Raw genomic sequence first — 20,964 nt, 5'->3', positions numbered from 1 at the left:
GGGGGGGGGGGGGGGTTGGATGGCTTGAATAAGTCCCCACCACACAGTTCAGCTGCTAATCTCGAGCGGTGAAAGAAGACAGTGTTCAAAAGGATAGAACTATTGACTTTTGGAAGGAATATGTGTTACTAAATCTGGAGTTTTATGCATTGTCGTCCCACTGCCAAACACTGGTTAACATTCTTTTTAAAAAAGTGGTTAATATTCATTAGCCTTTTTAATTTGAGAGAAGGATACTGGTGGCAAAATTGTTGGCACAATGTACCTAGTGAGATAAAATTAGGCTCTTTTATGTGCTGCAAAACTTAGGGTAATGATAGATTTATTTTTCAAATATAAAAAAAATCATTTGGAATAGTATGGAAACATAGATTTAGCCAGGGCCATTTCTACTTCTCAGGAACTATAAGCACAATGCCCTCTCCTTCTATCATAACTCTCATAGTTTATTTCGTTCTGCAGAATTCTACGTGGTAGGCTTAAAGCCATGGGCAGCTGCACATTAAACACTAAATGGAAGGTTAGCATAAGCAGAACCTAGCAGCAATTAGGGTTAGATTTCAGGCAGCTTAGCTATGAGTGGCCAAACCACAACTTACTTGATGCTTCTCTGTGCAAATAGCTGACAGTCTAAGTCTTACCCTTGATGAGTTACTGTCCACAATATCTAGCCACAAGTACAACGAAACAATCTTTAATATTAGAAAGCTGATATTATATAAAGAATGGTTCCCAGACTATTATTATCATATAAAGTCCTGGTCAGAAGGAGTGCTAATAATTGTTTAGTGGAGCTATGGATCGGTCTCATACAAAAAGTGGTCCAAAACCCACTTAAACACCTTTCCTAAGTAGTAACCAGTTTTAGTGCTAACTCCTGGGGAGTATATGCTTCCACTAAATGTTATAAAGTTCGTGGAAATACTTTCAGGTGGTGTCTTCTGTTGATCACACAGACCAAGTGAAAACAATCTAGCTATTTAAATATTTATAGATTATTGTTTTAAATGCTCTAACCCCAACCCCTAGGTCTTGTCATAGACCAGGTATCACCAACTTTTGGAGCTGATGCGTGGCCACCTGGTTGTCAAAATATTCCTCATCCTGGTCAATCTCTTTTGAATATGCTGTCTTTTATATGAGTTCCTCTAATGCTGCCTTTTATCTAGACTCCTCTAACAGTGAAGTTCTGAGAACACAGAATTGTCTATCTACAGTCTGACCACAGAATACAAAAATCTGGGTAGCACTGAATTGTCACTTCTCATGACTTAAAAATCTGCCTTCTCATAAAGAATATGTCTATATTAATGCATCCTAAGATTACATTTATTTTTTGGACAATGACCTCTTTCAATCATGCTGATGGACAGTTAACAAAGTCCCTATGTATTTTTTGTGCTGTGTTCCTTCTGACACTTCCAAATTGAATCAGCCTGAGTGGATCTGCATAGTAGTAAGTACAACAGATCTGAACCCTGATCAGGTCTCCAAATATCAAGAGGACTGATTGGTCATGGGGCTGTCGACAATGCTCTTTCCCAAGTCTCCAGTGTTATGAAACCTGAAGCAGCGTGCAATCAGACTCAAGCCCCGAGCCACACAACATGCAAAGCTCTGAGTAGAAATCACATGGAAGAATGGATTTAATAGATTTCACCTAAAAATAGCAGACTTCATAAAACTGAAGAAGGATATGTGAATGAATATGCAAAAAAGCTGTATTATCTTAATTCAATTTGTCTGATCCCAGAAGCCATTGCATTGAATTGAACTTTCTTTATTCCCATGAGTGGAAAACATGGAGCAAACATGGTCATGAACCAAAATCCATCCAGTTTTTTTTTCTTTTCAGCAAAAGTCCAATGGGGCTTCTCTGCTAACGGTGGGTCCACAACACAAATTGCTAGAACTTGAATAGATTAAAACTCCAGACACAAATTGCTAGAACTCAAATAGGCCAAGACCCCAGGCAACCCTGGAGGAATGCACAGAGCCAAATGCCCAGGAGGCGTGTATATAGTAGCTCCTCCTGGTCTTTAATCAGTACAATGGCTTGTGCTTTCATGAGTAATAAATCTTGGTCTCAAAGAAAAGAGAGGTAAAGAAACCTGAACAGAAGCAGACACTGGGGACACTTGCCTACTCAAGTGCATCTCTCTCTCTCTCTCTCTCTCTCACACACACACACACACACACACACACACACACACACAAACTGTGCTTAATGGAAAGAAAAAGCAACAGTACAGCTTATTTTTCCACTAAAGATGCCAGATTGTTTTTATTTATTTTAGGAATAAACTTACTGTGTGGCAGAAGGATTTTGTTTTAATTACGATTTCCTGTTGTCTCAAATACATATGTGTGGTGGGTGTGAAAGGAAATTAGTGAGTAATCTGTGGTGGGCCTCTTTTTCCTTTTTGATCCTGGTACCAATCAGCCAGGCAATAATGGAACTTGAAAGACAAACATAAAATTAAACTGTGCCCTTTCAGCTATGAATTAGACAAAACACAGCGACAGAGAAAACAAATTTGTTTTCATTTTATTTTCTAGCAGAAAGAAATAATGCCACTCAGTTCAATGGTAACTGCATTTTAGTTGTGATGATTACATTTTAAGTTACTTGAAAAAGAAATGTTAACTCTTTGCAAGAACTCCTGGACTTGAATTTTCCCCAAAAGCTTATTGTTAAACGTTCTAACATTTGGATTTATAATTTTTTTTTGAAATTTCAGAAGGCATATTCACAAATGCACCTGACTGACATCCACAGAGAGCCAAGAAATGGTTCTATACTACTTGAGAAAACACCTGCATTGAGTCTGTCTTCTCCTGGGCCACAATTTTCTGTTATTAGTTTGGAGAAATGGGGTAGGCCAGGGCAATTTCCCAAGATTCCCAAGAACTAGTTTCACCTGCATGTGTCTATGGCCCCAATCAATCAAAATTAGGGCTGACTTGGCATTTGTCATTTCCCATTGTCAAACTTACAAGAGCGGAAGAATTTTCCTCCTCATGGTCTTAGCTTGCAGTTGTTTTTCAAGCCAGAATGGTTTTGAGGCCAGCAGATGAAACAAATGAAGCAACCACATTAAGGAAATTGAAAACAATAGTAGAACTGTATCCTTGGGCATAATTTGGGCATTTCATAGAAGGAACATCAGCTATCCTGAATGTCAAGGTAGCAAGGATTGATGGAGACATGTCTGTCTTCTCATTCCTCCTAACGATTACTATCCACACCTGTCATTCTCTTAAAGGAAATGACAGAGCAGTTGTCTTATGAACACTATACTGAACCTCTTCTACTAAATTATGGGTAATGGTTTTGATATGTTGACTTTTAACCCTAGAGATTATATTGTCACTGTAGTCTTTATGTTGAGACTTACACCACACATTCCAGAATTTAAAGTTATAGTACTCCCTCAAATCACAAATGGAAAAGGCCTGTTGGCAAGTGTCTCCCCTATGCTATCCCTAGACATGAAGTACTGACTTTTCATGGTCATTTGAAAATATGTGTTTCCATCTTCTAACATAAATGTGGAGGTTTTCTTTAGGCAAATGATTCCAGAGCTACCTCTTCCAAACTTTGTGTCTTTTTTCAGTTTTAACGCTTTTCACTGGTGGCCTCTGGGACATCAAAGGAGATCTTTTTTTTTTTAAATTTTTATTGTTGGTTGTTCAAAACATTACATAGTTCTTGATATATCATATTTCACACTTTGATTCAAGTGGGTTATGAACTTTTTTACGTGCAAGAACTTAGAGATGAAGAGATTTCTCTAAACCCAATGCTTCCTTCACCTTTTTTCATTCATCTTTATTTTAATCAGTCAGAATATGATCGCTGTAATAGGTACTTCTAACTTTGTATTACTGGTAAGACCCATGCTTTGGTGAGCTATTTTCCTTTTCAGGGCTTGGTGGCTGACAGGGACATGATGAAAGCTCAACTTACCGTGTGTGCTGCAGCTGACAAAGGTGTCCGCTGCACAGGCGTCCTTCGATGGCTGCGATTGTCCCAGAGAACAATCTGGCCCGAATAAGTCCCACCAACCACCAAATTAGGATGGAAACGGGCAAAGCAGACTGACATGACAGGCGACTGTGAAGGAAAAGGAGAGAGAGGGCAACTGTGAAACGGCTCTAGAGGAGAACATCGTCTCTGTTTATTCCTGAAGGCAAAATGGTTCATTGCATAAATGCAATGCATTCTAGAAAACATAAAGCAATTTAAAGCTGGGATTTTGAATGCATAGTTAGTAGATTTTGTGCGTAGACATAGGACTTTCTCTGGAGAGGTTGGCCAATGGTTTACCCCTTGAAATCTGAAATTTGAAGTCTTGGCCTTGTTATCAAATAGGCATAAAACCTATCTTAAGTGCATCATTGTTTTGTGGTCTGTAAAACTTGCTTTCTGGACATTTCCCATTTCTCGAATAAAATGGCAACAGAACTGGTATTAATTCTCCACTGAAGTTTTTACAAAGCAGTTCTTCACTTTGAGGGCTTTCACGTTCACTTAGGTTAGGTGCAGTGTTGGTAATGGCAGATCAATTCTAGCTTCAGAACTTTAAGTCAGGCCAGTTTTTTCTTTCTTTCTTTTGTTTTAGCCTTAATGTAGACTTCTAGGAAGGATACTGACCTCAGACTAATCAAACTGGCTCCTCCCCCAATTCCCTCACCTCCCATTGGCATCCTCCTTGACCTTGAAGCTGCCCACTTCAGACAAGTCTTAATGTTATCCTTTGCCTATTTTAATAAACAGCCAGAAATGGATTTCAGTCCAACTCTGCCCATGGTCTGTCATAGCGTCACAAATGTGGTTTCTGAAATTCCACAAAGTTCTACTGGGCACCATATTTTGTATGAAATTACTTAGCTAGCGAATGCACTTAAAATCAAACAAGTTACTCTTCCACATCTGCTAAGACTCTTGTGATTCCTGCAGCACTTTCTATCTTTACACTTCTCAGCTGAAGTATTTGTTTTTAATAAACACATTTCATTCCTTCAGCTAAATTCAATAATTTCAATGCATTCTAGAAAACATAAAGCAATTTAAACGGTGGAGAAGTTACTATGTGTAAGAAAGTCACTATACCAAAAATGAGAATAAAAAGGTAGCTATTGCCCCCAACAAACCTGTGTTCTGGTAAAGGGAACTAAGAATATATGCATTTAAAAGAAAAGAGTTGCTGCCAATCCATACGGTGCTTTTGTGTGAAATAGGAAAAAGTGCCCCTTAGAACAAACACAATCATATGGGTAGGCACATGCCTAGGCAAGTGGAGAGTAAGATGGATTTCCATCCCTTTTTGTTCATGGTGCTTGACATCCTTGCTCAAGGCATAATCTAGACTCCCAACTTGCACACGTGATCTGACTAAATCATGGCAGCCTCTGTGTGTCTCTCTCTCTGTGTGTGTGTGTGTGTGTGTGTGTGACAGGGGTGAAGGGAGGGGAAGATTTGTTTTAGAGGAAAGAAGAGGAAGGTGGAAAATGTACAGTGGCTAGATCTACCTCATGGAAGGGGTTGTGTTACACCCTGAAGTCTATGTGGACCATTCTGCAAGTGGATAGGAGAAGACAAAAGCACTTTTGAGAGATGAGAAAATGAGAAGCAGAACCAGAAGCATCAATGGTCTAATCCGGATCCACAGGGAAGGAGCTAGCATGGAAGAGGCTGTTAGGAAACATGGCTGAAGAGGTACATTTGGTTGGACCAGAGAAGCCCCTGAATGGCCCTATTTGAATTTTTTTCTGCAGGCAATGGTGAGAAATCATAGCTTTCTAAGCAAACAAGTATGGAAATCAAAGTTTGTAATTAATAATCCAGCAAAATAGTAACTGATGAAAACAATTACGACTTCCTTCTGATAGGTAAAGCGAATGCCCGTTTCTTATAAATAAAACTAAACAAAGCAAAACCAGATCTAATGTCAGCCTAAGGCTTCATAGTCAGAAACAGTCTCGATACTCTGAGGTAGAATAAAGAATGTAGACTATTTTTCAATGTCATGTTTTCCTAGTTTTGAATGATTTTCAGTTCCAATTCCTTAAACATGATTCGATGAAGAACATACCCATGCCCCAATCTGGTTTTCATAAAGTTCAAGAATAACTCTCAATAATGACACCGAATTAAAGAAAAAGAAAATAATGCTGGTCAGCTTCTTGTTTTACACATCCCACAGAAACGATTCTTAGTTTTCAATTGATGAAATTCTTATGTTGCCTGAGCTATGTTGGAAAGTTTTTTAGAAAGCTTCATAAAGACTTAAAATTATCCAGGTGGTATCAACAATGAATTTGCCAAGGCTCAAATCGATATGGATAAAGGAATGTCATTCAATTGGAAAAATCCAGAATTTAACCACTTGATTGCTTCCGTGTTTCAGTTAAATCCCAGCAAAATTTCCTCCAAATCTTGTACAGTTTGTTGAGAGACTGGAGCAAAACAAACAGTGTTGGTATTTCTACGAAAATGAAACACAGAGTTGGCTCCAATCGGAATCTGACCCCATAGGGTACTTATTTACTTGTAAATTTGTTCTATCTTCATTTATTTATTTACCAAACACTTAGCATTGAGGTCTACTAAACCATTTGTTAAAACTGCAAATGTCACCAAAGCCTCCCAATCTTGGATTCAGAATTCTACTTAAATTTGGTTTAAAAAAAAAAAGTCAAAAAGCACCTTGGGGCACCAGATTTCTGCCACGAGAATCTACTTTGTTTTGCTGAAAATCAATATTTACAATATTTCCATGAGGAAAAAGAGTAGATGTTTATTTTCATTTTATATTTGGATGATAAAGTATAGCTATGTGTCTATGTGTGTACGTATATGTAGCTGACCACAGATGTCCACACTTGACACTATCATTTATAGGGAAGCATTAAGGCAGTATGATCACCATCATCTAGATGTAAAGTTTAGAATTCAGACATTTCCTGAGATGTTGTTAAATACTCTGATCCTTGATGTAAAGGTGGCAAACCCTTGGGAGACTGACTTAGTTTTTATTTGCATCCAAATGCTTCCTCTGCTTTAGACTTGGGAACAGTGCTCCATCTACAGCACAGAGGATGTGAGCCCCTCTTCCAACTGGGGAAGTCTGGGCTTGGAAACCTGCAATCTCCTGCTGCTCAAGCAGCTACTGACCTAGTCATTGTTTCTGCTGTCCATTTTCATGGAATTTCCTGGCTGTCAGTAAGAGGTGCCAATGTTGATAACATCCTGTCAGTTACATCTATGGTTAAAAAAAAAATGAAAAAGCACTTCAGAAAAATTGGTTGACACTTCAAAAAAAAATGTAGAATTTTTTGTTGTCTTCATTTTCAACAGTATTTTTTCTGAGGGCAAATTATATGAAAAATATATTAATAATACTGTTGTTTTTAAAAATTTCATCACTTTTTTGGTGTTCACAATTTAAGTTAAGTCATCCAGTGTTGTAAATAGGCATTATTAAACTAGGATTAATAATGACAAACAAAATTAATTGAGAAGAAGTTTCTTTGCCTTTTTATTCTGGGCTCTATATGAATGCATATGGGTACAGTATTTTTTAGTTTAAAATATTAATTATTTTATTATATTCTTTAAAGTAATAGAGCCTCAGAATGATTTTGAAAATCTACATAGAGTCTTTTAGAATTCTAATCAAGCCAATTACATGAGTAGAAAATAATACAAAGTTGGTGAATGTTAACCTCTTCATCACAGTAAGTGTTTCTGCCATTACTGTTGAGCTGGGGATTTCATAATGTGGCCATATTGTTGGTCCAAACAGGGACTCAGAAACAGGATAGTCTTGGATATTCAAGGCTTGAGGTGAAACTGGTGAGTCTGCCTGACTATATTCCAACAAGTAACACAGGGATGGGGTTACACAAGGGACCAATGATCCAAGAGGATGAGCATCCCATCTTGATCATTTGCATAGCACACTCCCCCAAATCAAGCCAAGCAAGATGTGGAGACCATGTCTTGAGGACCAGGCCATCTCTGTTGACAGAGACCATTTTGTTGTTTTCAACAGATGCATTATCTCTGAGACTCCTGAGGAAGCTTGGCTTACTTTTCAGTCTTGAACAGGCGGCCCGGTTCCTGGCCATCCCTGCACAGTGGCTCTCCTCCTGACCCACATTGTTATGTGAGCCTTTGCACACAAGCTGACCCACTAGATGTGGTTCCACATCCTCATCGTCTATTTCAAGAGAAGTCAGTTTATTTTAGCCCATTCATCGAGGGAATTCCACGGAGACGGGAAGGGTGGGGAGCCGGCTTTGAACGTCTCCCTTCACTCATTGCACACCACTGCATTCAATTCAAAGTCGGCCCAAACCCCTCTTTAAGTGGCTGTGGAGGCTGTTTTCTATTTTGCAGAGCTAATCCAGGCCAGCTTACGGATCGTACTTCCCCTTAACCACAGACCCATATGCCCAGGGTGAACAGCCTTTGGTCAATGCTGGCTGGGAAGCGTGCCCTCTAGGTTCACATTTGATCTGGCTGCCCATGTCCGTCTGTGTGTGGCACTCTGCCCACTCCCCATCCTTCATGCCTGGGTGGGAGGGATAGGGGTCCTGCATTCAAAAGCATCTCCTATTTCAAGTACCATCTCTTCTGGGGAGAAGTCAGTCCCCAGGGAGGGAATGGCCATATTGTTGCCATATGCTGTTTAATGGTGGCTGACATTTTATTTGCCTAAAAGCAAATGCTTAACTGTCAGAGGGCTGTGAGGCAGACAGATCAGATCCTTCTGGCTACTAGTGAACTTGTATAGATATTTCTGCAAGTATCTAAGAAACCCACAAAAATATTTTATTTGGAGAACACTGCTGTGGAAAACTCTTTTTAGAGGCGATCATGTGGCACCAGGCACGTGACAATGTGGAAGGTGTGAAGGTATTGAAGACACCCTGCATTATGAGCCAGGCACTTAACTTTGAGATAAAAGAAAATGATCCTTTTTTTTCCCCTTTAGGATTCTCCTGTCCTCTCTCTAAATCTCTATGCCCAAATGTGCATTCCATTCTTCTAAACTGCAAGAGTGACCATCTCCCAAAAGTTATTCCCTTATTAGTGCCAGAATGCCTAGGAGGAAATGTGGAATTAGCTTGTCTGCTACTTCTAAACTCAGTTTGCGCAAAAAAAAAAAAAAAAAAAAAAAATTAAAAAAGAAAGAAAGAGAAAAAAGAAAAGAAAGCATGATAAAGAAAGAAAGCAATAAAGTATCTGATTCTAAGATCTTATTTCCCAAAGACTAGATATCAATCATCCTGATGACCTTCCATAGAATCTCTAGGAATGTCATGACTTTCCCTACTGATACCCTATCACATACATTTTTCTGGGTAGTAGGCCAAGATTACAAAAGGTGGTATGCAAACTATAAGGACATGCTGCTTCACACACACTAGCATAGTTATACCTTTCTCTCTCTCTCTCTCTCTCTCTCTCTCTCTCTCTTTTTGAGGGAAATAGTGTTGATGAAGATGTGGAGAAGTTGGAATGCCATTACACACTAATAGTGAGATTGTAAAATGAGGGCAGCCATTGGAAAATGGCCTGGCAGTTCCTCAAATAAATAAATAAATAAATAAACAAAGTTATTTTAATTTTCAATTCCACTTCTAGTTACATACACAGGACAACTGAAGACATAAGCATATGCAAAAACTTGCTCACAACAGCATTATTCATAATAGCCAAGAGGTGCCAACAACTCAAATGTCCATCAACTGATGAATGGATATACAAAATGTGGTAAATCCATGCAAATGTTATTCAACAATAAAAAGCAATGTAGTACAGATGTAGGCTATAACATGGATGAATTTTGATAAACTTTAAGTAAAACAAATTCTAAATGGATAAGTCATAATTGCACACTTTTGTGAGTTTACTAAAAAGCACAGACTTTGAAGGTTGAATTTATGTGGCATGATATACATATTAATTTTTAAAAGAAAATTGGGTACAGACAAGTTTTCAACCTCATGGAGCTTCCCAGCCTCAGTTTTAATCTTGTGGACAATTGTCTGAACTACCTGGATCACTCTCTTCTCAAACACTTAGTCATTGCCTTGTAATTCTTTCTGAGCATCATCTCCAGTTTCTACTCCCTGGGAGACACTGAGGTAGAAAGGAAGGATCAGCAGACTTCAAGTCCAGAGAAATTTCTGCTCTGGCTCCTATAAGTTGTGTGAACCAAGTTTTAAGTTGTTTTTGTTTGCTTAATTTGGGGCACTTTTAAAAATTATTATTTATCTACCTTTAAAAACTGTGCTGAAATATTCATAATATAAAAATTTCCATTCTAACCATTTTTAACCACGCAGCTCAATGGCATTAAGTACATTCACCAATGTTGTGCGACTGTCACTGCTATCCATCGCCAGAACTTCATCATCTTCCACAGCTGAAACTCTGTCCCCACAAGACACCAACTCCTTCTTCCTCTTTCCCCTCACCCCTGGCAACCACCATTCACTTTCCATTGCTTTGAATTTGACTGGTCTGGGTAGCTCGTGTGAGTGGAATCAATCACACAGTGTTTGCCTTTTGTGACTGGCTTATTTCACTTAGCATACTGTCATCATGGCTCATCCATGAACATGTGTAGAATTCCTCCCTTTTTAAGGCTGAATAACAGCCCACTGTATGTACATATGATATCCAAACATATCCAGAGACAATGAAGGTCCAGAGGACTCCTCATCTTGTGTGTTGATTCATTCATGAAGGAACACTTGGGCTGTTTTCACCTTTTGGCTACTGTGAATAGCTAAAGGCTATATTGTGGCTGCTTTGAACATGGGTGTACAACTACCTGTTTCAGACTCTGCTTAATTCTTTTGGGTATATATCTATAAGTGGAATTGCTGGATCCTATGGTAGTTTGTCCTTTATTTATTTATTTTTTTGAGGAACCACTGTTTTACTTTTTTTTATAATGACTACCATTTTATATTCCACCACTATATCACAAGGGTTCCAATATCTCTAACACTTGCTCTCTTCTTTTTCTTTTGTTTGTTTATAGCAGTCATCCTAATGCATGTGAGGTGTCTGAGCCTTACTTTTTGATTCATAACAGGAACATGATGTTCTTGCCCTGCCTATGGAACAAGGCATTTTCTTTGCCCATCTTTCCTGGAGCTGCTGAAAGATTTGAATTAGGCAACTAAAGACCTTGATAAGTGATATGCCCTCCACATAGGATTACAGATGACTTTATTCCTAATTTGAAGAAACATATCCAGAGACAATGAAGGTCCAGAAGACTCCTCATTTTGGTCAACAAATATTTTCATAAATCCACTGTCCTGTATTGATGGTCTAGGTTGGAAAACTGTCTTCTAGATGTATTATTAGACTATTCTGTTATGTGGTTTAACTCTTTTGAGTGAGTCCTTATTCTTGATAACCCTTTCAGACCTCAAATTAGACCTGGAATAGACTGATCTGTGATATGACTTTACATCTGATTATTACTTATTCATCAATAAGGCACCCTTTGGATATTTTTCTTTTTGGTACCAGGAATTTAATCCAGGGGCACTTAACCACTGAGCCACATCCCCTTTCTTTTTAAAATTTACTTGTTCTATTTAGATATACATGACAGTAGAGTATATTTTGACATACTACATATACATGATTAGAGATGACTTTATTCCTAATTTGAAGAAACATATCCAGAAACAAAGGAGGTTCAGAGGACTCCTCATTTTAGTCAACAAATATTTTCATAAATCCATTGTCCTGTATTGATGGTCTAGGTTGGAAAAAGTATTTCCATATTTTATTTAGAGACAGCATCTAACTAAGTTGCTTAAGGCCTCACTAAGTTTCTGAGGCTGGCTTCGAATTCACGATCCTCCTGCCTCAATTTCCCAAGCCAGTGAGATTACAGTCATGTGCCACCATGCCTGGCTCAGGCTATTTTCTAAACCAGTGTCACTCTACACATGCCTGTACCTTAACATCAACTAGAGAGCTTTAAAAATTACCTAATACTCAGGCCACATTCCATGACAATTAAATCAGAATTTCTGGGGTGGGAATCAGGCATCATCAATATTTTTAAAAACTCCCCTGTTCGGTCAAGTATGAAGAATACTCTTTTAAATCAATGTTTCTCAAACTTATCTGAATGTAAGTGCTTGGAGAACTCGTGGAAAACACAGATTGGTTACTAGAAGACGCAGGATGAAAGAATTAGGGAGATGTTAGTCAAAATGGCAAAAGACACAAAATTTCAGTTACATAGGAGGAATAAGTTCAATAGAACAATTGTACATCATGGTAACTAAAGTTAATCATATATTGTAGGGGCTGGGGTTGTGGCTCAGTGGTAGAGTGCTTGCTTAGCATGTGTGAGGCACTTGGTTCCATCTTCAGTATCACATAAAAATAAATACTTAAAATAAAGGTATTGTATCCATCTACTACCAAAAAATAATTTAAAAAATAATATATTGTACATTTGAAAATTGCTCAAAGGGTATATTTTAATAGTCTCACCACATACACAAAGGTAAGTATATGGGGAGAAGCACAAGTTAAATAACTTGACTTTGCCATTCTGCAATGTACATTTATATAAAACATCGTGCTTTATAGGACAAATACATACATTTTTTCCTTGTCAATTTAAACAAACAACAAGCAAAAACATAGATTCCTGGGTCCCATCTTGGATCTATCTGGTCAGAATTTCTGGGAAGAGACCTTGTGATGTGTGTATTTAGAAGAGACCCAGGTGATTGATATGGTGGACAAAGTTGAAAAACCCAATTCCAAAATGATAATTTGGTAGAGTTTGGTGTCATTTGGAATGCATTTGCTTTGCACCAGTGTAGTTCCAAGCCTGGGCTCTTTTCTTTATAGGATTATGTGCCATTTTCACAACTGGCCCAACTGAAGAAAATATGATATTTTCCTCTGCTAGATTGCCATTTCCTTCAATGTTAATTGCTAGTTTGATATCTCATCTAGCTTCTCTTCTTCACGGAAATAATGAGACTCTCAGAAAAGGATAACTGAAAATGACAGTGAAGGGTTAGGTCCCAACTTTCCTACATCATCACTATATGTGGGGACACTAAGTATATTGGAGTTTTCCTGTTTATTGTTAGGAGGGCTAACGAACATCACCACTGTCGCCCCAGGTCACATGACTATTTAGCTGTGGGGGCATTCCAAAGTTTTTGAGCACCTGAGTTTCAAGCATGACCTAACATTGTATTGTTTCTTTTAGTTGGATAACTTGGCTTCCGTGTTTTTCAGAATAGGAAAACCAGGCTCAGAGAAGTAAAGCTATTGGTTTAAGATTGAATTAGCAGAAAGCGGCAAAACCCAGATTTGAACCACAGCCTGGCTGATTTCAAAGTCAATATATTGTAAAAACTTAAATCAACTGAAGACAGGCGCATTTTCTCTTAGCGAGCCATGATCCCACCCCCTGCACACCCAACTTCTGACTCCCTCACTTCCATGGGCCTGGGAGTCACAGGCTGAACCTCACGTATTGCTACATGGCAGAGAGGGCTTGTGGGCTCCCTGCTTGCCACAGTGGCTTTGACAGTGAGTCTCTGACCCCTCTCCAGTTGGGCTTCTCTTACTGGCATAAAGATGGCTCCCCTCACTCAGTTCCCAGCCTATCAGTTGTGACAGGTGGCAACAGAGCTAATTAGTATCAATTGTAGTGATATTTACCATGAGGTGGGTATTCCTGCTGAGAACTGATTGAGACCAATTAATCATTTCATGAGTGTCTATGGAGCAGCTGGGACACCAGTTGGGTCACCACTGACAAGCTCTGTGTTTATCACCACTGTTTTTGGGGAAAATGCTTCATTTTCATCTTGTCACTGTGCAACCAAACTGAAAATGCCATTGCAATACAACAAATTCTTTTTTAATGAGTGTGCGTATCCCCCCAAATATTTATGTGAAATGTTATTGATTGTTGTGCAAAGGAATGGTGTCTCTGTGTACTTTAACAAACAAAAAGGGCTTTCTATTTAGAGACATAGAGTACCTGGGGAACATTTTAAGTTCAACAAGTAAGAAGTAATATGTATATATTTTTTTAAAAAAAATAGGTTCTTGGGAGATGGAATTATCTTTGGTAAAAAGTCACATTTTGAAAATTTAAAAAAAAGGTGACCTGCATTTTTTAAAAAAAAGTTCAAAAACAAAAATAAATGAAAAATTTGAGGCACATTATGTCTTGCCCGTACCTGGAGAGCCTTTATAAAGTCTTAAAATGCAAGACACATACTCCAATTCAAGTTTTTTTATACACATACAAAAGTTTTCTTTTCTTTTTTTTTTCTTACATTCTGGTTAAAAACTAACCAACAACCAGGTGGAGAATCTTGGTAGCAAGTTCTTCAAATGCAAAGTTATTCTTAGAAACTATCTACCTCAGCACCTCAACCTCACAGTGTACTGAAAACCTATCTTCTGCTAGTTGCTCCACTAGCTGTGACCCACCACCTGCCACATGGTAGAGCAGTTGAGGAATTTCTATCCATAGTTTGTAAAAGGAACAGTAGTTCCCACTCTTCCTATTTCAACCCTCATAGCAACAGAGTTTTGTAGATAAATCAGCACAACTTTTAATAATAGGGTTTGAATTTGACAGAGAGTTGTATAGACAATACAGTTCCTATATACTAATGCTGTGCTATTGCTATTAACTTCTTCTCTGTTGTTATGTTAGTATATAGCAAGTTGTCACAACCAAGGAACTGATATCAATACATCATCAAATCAAGGTTCATACTTGATTTAGCTGTCCTTACTCATTACCTAATGTCCTCTTTCTGTTCCAGGATCCCATCCAAGAGATCATATAACCCTCAGCCATCATGTTTCCTTAGGTCCCTTTAGGCTGTGACAGTTTCTCACTTTTCTCTTGATTTTCTTCAGTGTTTTGAGGAGTACTTTGTAGGATGTCCTTCAATTTGGGTTTGCTCATTGTTGTTGTTGTTATTTTCTTCCTATTTTATGATTAGGATGGGACAAACAGATGTCTTCAGGTTGTACTAAATATTCAGAACCAAAACAAAACAAGAAAAAGATCCAAGGGTTTGAGGTATTGAACTTAGTTGGTGAAAGATTAGAATACAGTGGTGGTATGATTATCTATTTATTCCTTAATCTATCCATCCACATCCACATGATACTTCCTATTTTGATAAATTTGTTATTCAAAAATTTTACTATAGATAAAACCAGGTGGGGATATGCCATCACATCTGACAGTAATGCTCACTGAAACACTCAGGTCAATGTGTTCTTTTCTTCCGTATAGACTTCCAACCACTTACTAAATATTATTGTCCAATTTTTAAAGAAACATGAAACCAAAATTGCTATGCTAGGCTGCAGTGGACACTAGCTTTTACTTTATACAGACTAAAAAGAAGAGGAAGAGAGAAATATATGGATCATTTTTTTTTGTATGCTACAAAGCACCAGCCTTCTTCAAATCAAAAGTCTAAGTCTTATTTAATTTTTTTTTAAAAGGAAGTTGATTTTTGGATATGGCATGTTTTGTCATCTACCTCTTTGATTTATGGAAGTTATGTACCAGAGAGAAGAGATTACTTTATCTGAGAAATAAGAAAAAGAGTTCCAATAGACAGGAAAGATTGTAGGCAGCATTAACTTCAGTGCTTGTTAAAACAAGAAGGATTAATAGCAAAAAGGGAGGGAAGAAGTTTGAATGTCTCCAGTTTAGTATCTTCAAAAACCTTTGAGGTTTCTGAGAAAGGCTCAGCCAACCACATGAAAGAGACGCAAAGGGACTCAGCCACACGACTTCTCTAAATCCAGGGCTGGGGCTGCTCCACTGTACCATCAAACCATCTTACTTGAAGTGTAGCCACAAATTACATTTACTTTTATTAAAAAAGTACTAAGTCCTTGCAAAGGGGGCAAACAGAGCATTCAGAAATATGTTACTATCCACTTAACCTTGATGGAAATCGTATGGATAAACATGGATAAGAAGAGCCATATTTTTAGTCCATGATCCCTTCCTTGGCCACGTAAAAGAGGCAATAATGGCCCTGAGCAATAGAATCCAAGAGAAGAATTCAGTTACCAGGAATTTTATTTTTACCAGCATAATAATAAATGGGCTGATTGGATTTAGAACTGATGTACTAGCAAGAGGGTCTGAAAATAATTGCATGAAAGATTTGTGTTCTGATTTGTGCATTTTTTTTTTCTTCTGCATTTGTAGGATTTGGGTTTTGTGCATGAGGACATTGAAAAAGGAAGAAGAAAATGTAGTCTCCATATGTCCTGCTAGTAAAATAAATCTACATTTGGAGTATCCACCCAAAGAATCATGGAATAATCCCACATTAGATCATGACCAAGCCACTTAGGTCAGAAATTATAGGGGAACTATTAAAAAAATATAAAAGAAGAAAAAAAAAAACCCAAAGTGTTCCACCACTCACAACCTCTTCACATGGTTTGTCTGAGTCTGAGTGACTGGTGGATTTGCCATCTGTGACAGTCCATGGAATCAGTTAGATCATTCTAAATTTAGCAGGAAAATAAAATAATTCAGCAAGAATTGGTTCTTCCTCACATTAAAACTATGTGGTTAATACAGACCTTGAGGATACAAATAAAAAGTGAAGCCTGAACCCAATGAAGCTATGTGGCAACAAGGCAGAAGTAGTCTCAGTGAAGTTGTCTGTCCTTTTTTTTCTGGAATTACTTAGATATGTTTATGCAGAAGTCATGAAGATGAACCAGATGACCTTTAAGAACTGTCTAGCTCGTCTGTTCTATGGATAAACTACTACTTTGAAGTATGAAAAAGGACTAGGAAAAAACCTAGGTTTAATTGATTGCTATTTGGTCCATGCATGAGAAAAGTGCAAACTGATTTTTGTGATTGTTACCAACCCCAGGTCTCATGGAATCTCCATATTTGTATACCACACCCTTTGCAAGAGACTCAAAGACTGAGAATGACTTGAGCATGGAGAATATTAAAAATCTGTCCTGGATTGTTCATTCCTAAACTGAGGTACATCCCATCATAAAACACCATTTATATATTCTTGGAGGACCAACAAATAAATAGGAATCAAATTCCCCAGACTTCAATCTAAACTATTTTTGTTTTTAAATATTTATTTATTTTTTTAGTTATAGGTGGACACAATATCTTCAATTTTTATGTGGTGCTGAGGATCGAACCCAGTGCCCCATGCATGTGAGGCAAGCGCTGTTTCTCTGAGCCATAATCTCAGCCCCTAAGCTAGTTTTTAAAAGGACAAAACAATAAACAAACAAAGAAACAAAGAAAAATGGTGAACCAAAATTCTTGTAGGATCAAATGATTAAATTTATAGCACTGGATGAATTTATCTTAGTCCACAGAAGAAATCTACTCTAAACATAAGACCTTTAGAATGCACAAATTAAAGGGCATTTATCATAGAGTTTGAAGTTTCCAGTTCTGGAAAGAGAGATTGGAGAGATCTGGAAAGAGAGATCCAAAGTAGAGACCTATCCTAAACTATGTCCTTCATTAAATGATGTAGGTAAGGGTACTGGTCAGCTGGAAGAAATGTGGTCATAAATTCCTGAACACATATGTTAGAGTACATCCAACATACACATCAGTCAATTGTCATAATGGAGTGTGATATTTTGGTTCATGCAAATCTAAATAAAATTACCAAAGGACAGTATTTTTCTCCTTTTCCCTGAAAAAGAAGAAGAATAGGAGCATTTTCCTAGTCATCTGTGTGTTTTTATAGATTGGTAATGATGAGTATTTTATCTTTGGTGACAAGTGCCCACTGCATTTCTCCAAGAGTTAAAAAAAGAAAGATGTCCAATGATCCTGGGGATGCAGGAACAATATGAATCCAGATAATGAAGAGTTAAGAAAATCTTCTTGGCCTGCTAATGAACTCCATCCTGCCCTGGTGAGACCACCCTCCTTTTAAGTAAGAGGTAATTTAATATGAATCTACTCAGTTGTGTTTGGGCTTCATCCAATCTATGAGAATCAGTATGATAAATTATAATGAATTGTCTGCAATACTTTACAAAGTCACTAAAACAGTCCTGAAAAACAAGATCCCTAAGCTTGATTTTTCCATCTCCCTTTGAATACATTTTGCCTTATTCCTGTTAGACCACTCCAGAACTTGAAAATATTTCTTATAGCTCCCCCACACTGAAAGTTATATGCTCTGAGCCCCACTTGATGAGATCCACAGTTGTTGGCTGTTTCTATTGAAGCAGGCCCCATACTTGAAAATGACGTGGATAGGGGGCCAGCCAAATCACATAGCAAGAGAAGGAACATGGCCCCTTTAGTTTCCAAAGGGTTTCTTCATGTGCTAATTTCCCTTTGTAATCTACACTGAGTGCTGGAAAGTAGCTTAGTGAAAGGCATTCTCCTATTTCAGATTCTGGAAAAGCCCTTGGAACCAGGGCACCCTCATCTGTGGGGAGAAGGCAGTCAGAGAACTCAAGTTCTAGAAGAGGTCCCTGACTATAGCTGTGTCATTTTGTTTATGCGGCTTAACTCTCTCTCAGAAATATTTCTTCATTTAAGAGCCACTGCCCTAGCTAAAAAAAATGATTGGGGGTAGTCCAGCTCTTCAGAATGCAAAATGCAGACCATATTTTATAGATAATCCTTCATAAACAAAACAATCTGATTGACATGAAAGCTGTTTGTTTCCTGCTCTGGTCACTTAGGGTAACACACAAAGACTGTACAGGAGAGGCAGGGTGTCACCTCTCCCCCCACTCACTGGACATGGAGGGAGTGGAAAATTCCATTTTCTATGGGTAATTCATGTTAATCTTATCAGGTTGAATTTCTTTAATGGGCTTCTTTTCTGTGTTGTTCTTTGTGTCTAAGATAGTTCCTGAAAATTTGTAGCTGTCTGTATTAGTTTCCTCTTGCTGCAGTAACAAATTGTCATATACTGAGCAGCTTAAGACAACACAAACTTAGTATCTCACAGTTCTGAAGGTTAGAAATACTAAAATATAGGGCTATATTGGGCTGCATTCCTTCTTAGAGGCTCTAGAGGAGAATCCATTAGTGGGCCTTCTGTTCAGCTTCTAGAGGTTACCCTCATTTCTTGGTTCATGGTCACCTTCCATTATCAAAGTCCAGTCTTTTTCACATTATGGCCCTCTGACTGCTTCCATTATCACTTCTCTGAGGGTGACTCTCTTGCTTTTTCATTTACAAGGATCCTTATGATTACATTGGCCCACTCAGCAAACACAGGGTAATTTCAATATTTTTAACTTAATTACATTTGCATAATCTCTTTTGCCCCATGAGTTAACATTTTCAGGTTTATGGTTTAGGACCTAGATATCTTCAGGTGGCCACAGTTTTGAACAATTATTTTATAAGCTTGTAAATATTTTGAGAAAATGTTAAATACTTTGAATTGTGTGTAGGGTTGGTTAGTTAATTCCCATGGTTCATCATTAGCCAAAGTCATGGTCACATGTAGATTGTGTGCTTCTGATCCCTGCTAGACACACAACCTTCATACACACTCAAGCTTATTTTTACCTGACCCTATTTTGTGGCTCAAAAAATGAACTCTAGATCTGTCCTATTTTCTTTTGCCTGATAAAATATAATCTGTTGTGACAGATTTTCCTAACCAGGAATATGAATTGCCTACAGGCACATCAAGAAAGTTAATGATTTAGCCAGACTAGATATTTAAAACTCCTTTCTACATCCCTGTTACTCCATCTCATGCTAAATTCCTTTTTCCAGTTACCATTTAAAAATTCCAAACAGATCAATTAACAAGAAAGGAAGGATGGTAATTCTCAGGCAGGAACAAGATGCAGAGGGCATACTGAAATCTTACCAGAAAAACAAAACAAAACAAAACGACACACACACACAACCCGCCCCCCCCCACACACAAATTCTGCCATTATTAAAATCCTGAGAGTCACATACATTTTCCTTCTAAACAAATCCTTCAAATATAAGTCACATTCACTGCACAACTATCTCTGATACCAATCATCACTTCAATCAAAATTCATACGCTATGTTTTAAGAGTGTTCAAATTTGCCCTCATAGCATTAAAAAAAAATACAACAATAAGCTACTCCCCGCCCCCCACTGCCATCTGATCCTTCTTCCACCAATGCAGATAAAGTTTCAGGATGGTTTTGGCAGGGAACCTAAATAAACAGAATTTTTAAGTTTTCCAATTGTTTTGAAGCAGTTGGCACTGTATGCCAATTAGTCTTCATCACTTAGGCAAATTTCTTATCAAAATAACTTTTTTAAAAAATAAGGAATACTGTCTTTATAGAGTTCAGAAAGAGATGACAATCTATTATAGGCAGCAGTTTTACTAATGTATCATTTATAGTTGGTGTCAAAGAGTAATTAGGAGTAATTTAAAATACACAGAACACTGTATTTCTGTTGACAAAAGATATAATTTTTGAGAATTAGATTGGCACAGGACACCACTTCAGAATTTGCTACCCCAGGTATTCTCTTCTTTAAAACCGTGCAATGATACTATATCAATAATAAAGTCCACAGATTTACTCACTGAGGAACCTAAGTACAAATAGAATATTTCTTGGTCTAGAGGAAATAGTTGTATAAAACTCATAAGGTGCAAATTCTCCCGAGTGATTTTTCCTGCAGTTCTAGTAGGTCGTTGAATATTTAGCACCTATTGTGCGCATATGAAAACAACCTACAGTGGGTTTGACAAAGCACATAATTCTAATGGAAAAATCTGAATTGTAATGGGAAAATCTTGCTCAAGGATAAATAAAACTCTATTAGTTATTTTTTCCTTATTTCATTCCACCTTCTTGAACATACGTCTTCAAATGAAAAGATACTGGGAAAATTTATATGCAT

General features: G+C 37.7%; 1 protein-coding gene across 5 annotated transcripts in view; it reads right to left on the bottom strand.

Moving 5' to 3' along the window:
* Positions 1 to 20,964, bottom strand: part of Dync1i1 (dynein cytoplasmic 1 intermediate chain 1) — a 264,774-nt gene that overhangs the window by 63,325 nt on the left and 180,485 nt on the right. For 4 of the 5 annotated variants that reach the window (XM_048785965.1, XM_048785968.1, XM_048785966.1 and 1 more), the window contains one exon: positions 3,971 to 4,117. The exons of the other annotated variant lie outside the window; for it this stretch is intronic. In XM_048785965.1, coding sequence (XP_048641922.1) covers positions 3,971 to 4,117 — 147 coding nt within the window. The remainder of the gene's footprint in view (positions 1 to 3,970; positions 4,118 to 20,964) is intronic. 5 annotated transcript variants of the gene reach the window in all.

Source organism: Marmota marmota, unplaced genomic scaffold, assembly GCF_001458135.2.
Source record: "Marmota marmota marmota unplaced genomic scaffold, marMar, whole genome shotgun sequence".
Classification (NCBI taxonomy): Eukaryota; Metazoa; Chordata; class Mammalia; order Rodentia; family Sciuridae; genus Marmota; species Marmota marmota.
Note: the sequence above shows the minus strand (reverse complement) of the source record. Positions and strands in the feature narration are given on the sequence as shown.